At 62.3% G+C, this 5809-nt stretch overlaps 1 protein-coding gene across 1 annotated transcript; it reads left to right on the top strand.

Moving 5' to 3' along the window:
- Window positions 1–713: 713 nt before the first annotated feature.
- Window positions 714–5149, top strand: NXPH3 (neurexophilin 3). The gene is made up of 2 exons (XM_057716023.1): window positions 714–984; window positions 3372–5149. Exons 1-2 carry the CDS (start codon window positions 931–933, stop codon window positions 4074–4076), a joined length of 759 nt encoding a protein of 252 aa, XP_057572006.1. The 5' UTR covers window positions 714–930; the 3' UTR covers window positions 4077–5149.
- The last annotated feature ends 660 nt before the right edge of the window (window positions 5150–5809 follow it).

The raw sequence follows: 5809 nt of genomic DNA, 5'->3' as shown, positions 1-5809 counted from the left end.
AAGAACTTCCCTCAGCACAAAAGCAAGTCTTGCAGAGAGAAGTGGACTTTGGGCTGTGGGCATAGGCTACACTAAGAAAGCAGTCCTTTCCTGGCTCTCTTGTAATGGGTTTGGGAAGCATGATCTTTCCAAATTCCAGGTCTCTTGGGGTTCAGGGCAAGGCAGCAGATTCCCAATGCTCGCTACCGCTACCGGGGACAGGCTCCCCGCCAGAGAGGTGGAATAATAAGTAGTGTCCCTATCCCCAAGGCCACCACCCTCTCCCTTCCTCGCCGAGTTACTCCGCCCCCACATCCTGCCTCGCGTGTCCTAGGTCCCTGGGTTGCGGGCCGGCAGGGGAAGAGTTAACTCCGGAGGTACCGGCTGGGCTCACAGTACCTGCCGCCGCCGCCGCCGCCGCCGGTGGGAGGGACGAGGAAGCTGGAGCCGCCCGGGCGCCAGGAGCGCTCCAGTCTGGCGGGGCGCTGCGCAGGGAGCGGCGGCGGGGCTCGGCGCGGCCAGGGGCGTCCGCCAGGGGGCGCGCCGCGACGGGGCGGGAGGGGCCGTCTGGTCTGGGGAATTCGCGCAGGGACGAGCGCGCGCGCGGGTCCCCAGCACATCTGGGCGAGAGCCGCGCCGCTGGAACCGAGCGGGCATATCTGGAGCGGCGGAGCCACCGCGCAGCTGGGGCCCTTCGAGGTGCTCGGGGCGCACATCTGGGACCTCGAGAGGGGGCCGTGCCGCGCGCAGCCGGACCAGGCGAGGGGGGCGGCGGCTGCACAGCTGGACCGAAGGGGGCGGGGTCGGTCCTGGGCTGCTGGCTGAGCGGAGGGCCGCGAGTACCGGGGACTGGGGCATGGGACGGCGCGCCTGAAAGAGCAGGGGTGAGGAAGGGCCTGGGACCCTGAAGGCAAAAGACGAGAGAAAGGGGCACGAGAGCACAGGAGGAAGATGCAACTGACTCGCTGCTGCTTCGTGTTCCTAGTGCAGGGCAGCCTCTATCTGGTGAGTGGTCCGCGGGGAGCGGCCCGGGGGAGGCGGGGGCCCGGAGGATTGGGGGAGCGCGCGGGAAGCTTCCGAGACCGAAAACTTTCTCCCTTCCCCTCAGCATCCCGGGGATGGAGGGGAAGACTGGAGGCTGGGGTGGGAGGGCGGGTGCGAGGCCGGAGACTGTACGGAAAGGGTTAATAGGGGCGGGGAGAGGGTGCTGGGCTGGCCCACCCACTCGGCCGCGGGTGGCGGGAGGTGCGACGGGCACGAGGGAAAATGCCCGCAGCCGTCGCCAAGGGTTACTCGACCCCTTCCCGGGCCCCGGGCCGTGCGGAAGGGTAGTGAGGGATGGTTGTGGAGCTGATGACCTGCTAGGGCAGGGCGTGTGGGCTCTTCCCTGACCCAGGGGACCCGGAGGGCCCCGCGCTCTGGGTTCCCCAGCGTACGAGCCGGTCCAGGCGGGGGGCGGCCCCCGCGTCCCTCGCTCCCGCCTTCCCTCCCGCTCCCTCCCTCCCCGCCTGTTGTTTTCCTCTGCTCTCCCGGCTGCGCGCAGCCCGAGCCCCACAGGACCTGGGCAGGCGGCTCCCGCCCCGGGCGCTCGCGGCAGCTGAGCGGAGCGCCCAGAACCCGCTCCCCGTGCGCTCGCTCGCGCCTTCCCGGCGGCCCAGGCCGTGGGGAATCCACCTCAGACCCCAACCCAGGGCTCAACTCCCCTCCGACCCAGCGCCTGCCAACCGCCACCCACCAATCCTGTCGTGGAGAAGCCTCAGCCCCATTATCTGGGTCTGCCCTTCTGAAAACAATAATCCCCTTTGCCACCGTGTGGAAGAACGCTTCCCTTGTCATATCCCCACCCGGGGCCCTTCTCCTCATCCTTCAGCCATTCAGCTGTGACCCTGGGGGCCAAGTACACACAGGTCAGCCGCCTTGAGCCCAGCCCCCAGATCCTCCCCTCTTGCTGTCCCTCTGCCCCACCCTTGGGTCCTGGCAGGCAGGGCCACCGCACACAACCTTGGGCATGGCCAGGACCAGAAAAGGGTATGTGAAGACCCCAAATCCCTTTGGAGCCCTCCAGCCCTCAGCCCTCAGGCATCCCACATCCTCATCCCAGGGTGGCCAGCAAATCCAGATGCTGCCCAGCGGTGAGCTGGTGCACCTGGTGCTGGTAACGAGACACACAGGGTGAGTACTCTCTTCAAAAGCTGAGCGAACCCACACCAGGCAGCTGTCCTCAGGAAACCTGGTCCACTCCCTGATGCCCTCCTGAGCTGTCCTGTGTTTGAGCGTGTCAGGCTGTCCTGCTGGCCCCCCCCACAGCTCCTTCAGGAAGCCTCCCCAGATGTTGCCTGTCACTAGAGCTGATGCAGCAGAGGCCAGCCAAGCCTCCGCAGAGCTTTACAGGAGATCCCAGGTGGGGATGGGGCTGGGATAAAATCCCTGTAGAAGGACCCATGTGATTTGTGAGCCTGGGAGTGCAGTAGGTTGAGAGGGCTGACCCTATGTGACTTAGCCTTATAGCGATGTAACCTGTGAGTCTAGTGTCCCCAACTGTGAAGGGGGAATAATAAGAACTCTTACCTCCTAGTATAGGTAATGTCCTGGCATGTTATCATCAGTTGTCCCCAGAGGAGAGTTTGGCTGTCCTGGGCATGGAATACCCCCAGGGCTCCCTCAAGTCCTCCTGCCAAAACCTAAACTGCATTTGTACTTGCAAGAGAATTTCACTGGGTTCTGTTTTCTTTTCCATCATCTGTTGGTTCTCTTTGCCTCTGAGGGTAGAAACTATCCCTGGGTAGGGCTGGTGTCTCATCCAACAGACTAGAAAGTCCCAAAAGGCAAGGGCTGTACCTCCCCTGTCAAACTAGGGGCTCTCTCAGCACAGAGATGGAGCTCCCCTATCTGACTTGGGGCTCTTTGAGGACAGAGACTGTACCTGTCCTATCGGCCTGGGAATTTGACAGAGGTGGGGACCCTATCTCTCCTATAAGAAAGGGGCGCTCTGTCAGCACAAGGGTATGCTTCTGCATCAGATGAGGGCTCTCCCAAGATCGGGAGCTGGGCCCCCCCCATCAGAGTTGGTGCTTCCTAGAAGTAGGGGCCATGTACCTGTGCTGCCATGGTCCACTGGAGAAAATTCTCCACCATCCTTCCAGACCCAGACTGAATAGTGGCAGGGGCAGGACAGTGGGGAGAGGAGCTAGGGGTGACCTGAGTGTCAGAACATGAGATGGAACCACAACACAGGCCAAAGGGCACACCCAACCCCCAGAGCAGGTGGGCAGTGTGCAGTCAGAGCGCAAGGGAGGGTAGAGAGATGATGCTGGTGGGGGGAGCAGTCGACCAAAATTCCTGGGTCTTCTGGGGACCCAGGGTGCTCATTCTCCTCCTAACTCCCTCCACAGGTCATCTGTGGCCAGGATGATGGTCCCCCTGGCTCAGAGGACCCTGAGCGTGATGAACCTGAGAGCCAGCCCCGGCCCCGGATGCCTCGAAAGAGGGGCCACATGTCACCTAAGTCCCGCCCCATGGCCAACTCTACTCTCCTAGGGCTGCTGGCTCCACCCGGGGAGGCATGGGGGGTCCTTGGGCAGCCCCCCAGTCGCCCGAACCACAGCCCCCCACCATCGGCCAAGGTGAAGAAAATCTTTGGCTGGGGTGACTTCTACTCCAACATCAAGACGGTAGCCCTGAACCTGCTCGTCACAGGGAAGATCGTGGACCATGGCAACGGGACCTTCAGCGTCCACTTCCGACACAATGCCACGGGCCAGGGCAACATCTCCATCAGCCTCGTGCCCCCCAGTAAAGCTGTGGAGTTCCACCAGGAGCAGCAGATCTTCATTGAAGCCAAGGCCTCCAAAATCTTCAACTGCCGGATGGAGTGGGAGAAGGTGGAACGGGGCCGCCGGATCTCACTCTGCACCCACGACCCAGCCAAGACCTGCTCCCGAGACCACGCCCAGAGCTCAGCCACCTGGAGCTGCTCCCAGCCTTTCAAAGTCGTCTGCGTCTACATCGCCTTCTACAGCACGGACTATAGGCTGGTCCAGAAGGTGTGCCCGGATTACAACTACCACAGCGATACTCCCTACTATCCCTCCGGGTGACTCTGGGCAGGCCACAGAGGCCAGGCCAGGGCCGGAAGGACAGGCCTGCCCATACAGGAAGCCATCTGTCTGGATACTGGGCAGGGAAGGGAAGGGGCCTCAGGCGGGGAGTACAGGGGTGGAGAGGAGGACAGGCCAAGTGGGGCCAGGGCCAAGTCTCAGGTGGCAGGGAAGGGGTCGCCGGTGTTGGCCCCAATCTGAGGCTGTGGGGCGACCAGGACACAGGAGCACCGGCCAAGGAGTGCGTTCTCTGGGCGGCCTCACAGGGCTTCCCCACTAAGTGACAGGAAGATGCTGGGTCCAGGAGGCCCCTGGGGCTGGCAGACCAATAAAGTCATCAAGAGGAGTCTAAAACCTTGGCTCCCTCCCTGGCATCCTGAGAAAGAACGGCGACAAGGAGAGGGTTATTTCATCAGTGTGGACACCAAGTGGGCTCTGAAGGACGGCCGATCTGGGGCTTCCTGGGAGCCAGCACTGGGAACTCTCCAGCCCCACCCAGGGGGCAGCCCTGAGCCCTCCTCCTGGACTGTGGACTGAGCTTGACGTGAGGCTGAAGTGGTGACCCTTGGAGTCTTTGATGTCTTGACAAAGAGACCATCTGCTCCCAGCCAGGCCACCTCTTTTCAAAAGTCCCTCTCTTGCCATTGCTCCCCACCCCCACCCTCATGCTGAAGGGACCCTCCGTCCTCAAGCTGAGACGGGGGCGATCGTGATTCTCCCAGCACCAAGGGCACAGGTGGAAGCCCACCCATGAGCCGAGTGCCCCTCCTCCCCCCCCGCCCCTTGCTGGCTCCTCCGGGAGCCACCTTGTCCAGCGAGCGAGCAAGCGAGCCTTCCATAGCCGGCCTTGCCCATCCGTCAGGGGCTTGCCCGAATTGAGATGCTGCCTCCCTCACGGCCCGTGGGGCCAGCCGCAGCTCGGGGTGGGGTGAGGCCACACTGTGGCGGGTGTGCTGGACCTGTCCCGTAGTGTCTGTGTGGGGGGGTGGGGGTGGGGAGGTTTTGTGAAATCACCTGATTGTCGACTTCTGTGTGCACACTCGTTCTCAGAGCAGGGAATAAAGCTTTCCTGGGCATTGGACTCCGAGTTGTTGGGGATGGGTGTGGGGGTCAGCGGGGAGGGCCACAGGCACCCCGTGGCCCAGCCAGAGTTTCTCAGAGGGCAACAGGCCCTTTCTGGAGGCCAGAGCTGCAGGGCTCCAAGAGCTCCTGGAGCGCATGCTCCAGGGCTTCCCTCTCCACCCCCTTTCTCACCACAAAAGCCAGGCCGATGCTGTGCCGGGGCTGGTAGGGGGTGGGGTGGCACCCGCGAAGCAGCAGGGGATGAAGAAGGAGCCACATAGGGTGTCCCCTGTCGCCTTCCTGGATCGCCGTCTGGGAGGGCCCACTGGGGCCCCCGCACTCTGTCAGTATTTTGCTGTGTGGCCTTGGGCAAGTCCGTTACCCTCTCTGGTTCTCCTTTCTTTTTTTTTTTTCTATAAAATGAGGAGCTTGCCCAGCCCAGAGGTTCTCAAATGTGAGTGGGCTTCTGAATCACCAAGAGGGTTGTTAAAACACAGATTTCTAGGTTCTACCCCAGAGTTTCTAATTCAGTAGGTCTGGAGTGGGGCCTAAGAATTTGCCTTTCTAACGAGTCATGAGTGCCCAGGTAGACACTGGTGGTCCCGGCCCAGGGACCACATTTTGAGGGCCACTCGGATGCCCTCTGAGTTCCTTCCTGGGATGAGGAGACA

Source organism: Hippopotamus amphibius, chromosome 17 (genome assembly GCF_030028045.1).
Source record: "Hippopotamus amphibius kiboko isolate mHipAmp2 chromosome 17, mHipAmp2.hap2, whole genome shotgun sequence".
NCBI classification, from domain to species: Eukaryota; Metazoa; Chordata; class Mammalia; order Artiodactyla; family Hippopotamidae; genus Hippopotamus; species Hippopotamus amphibius.
This window is presented reverse-complemented; position numbering and strand designations above follow the sequence as displayed.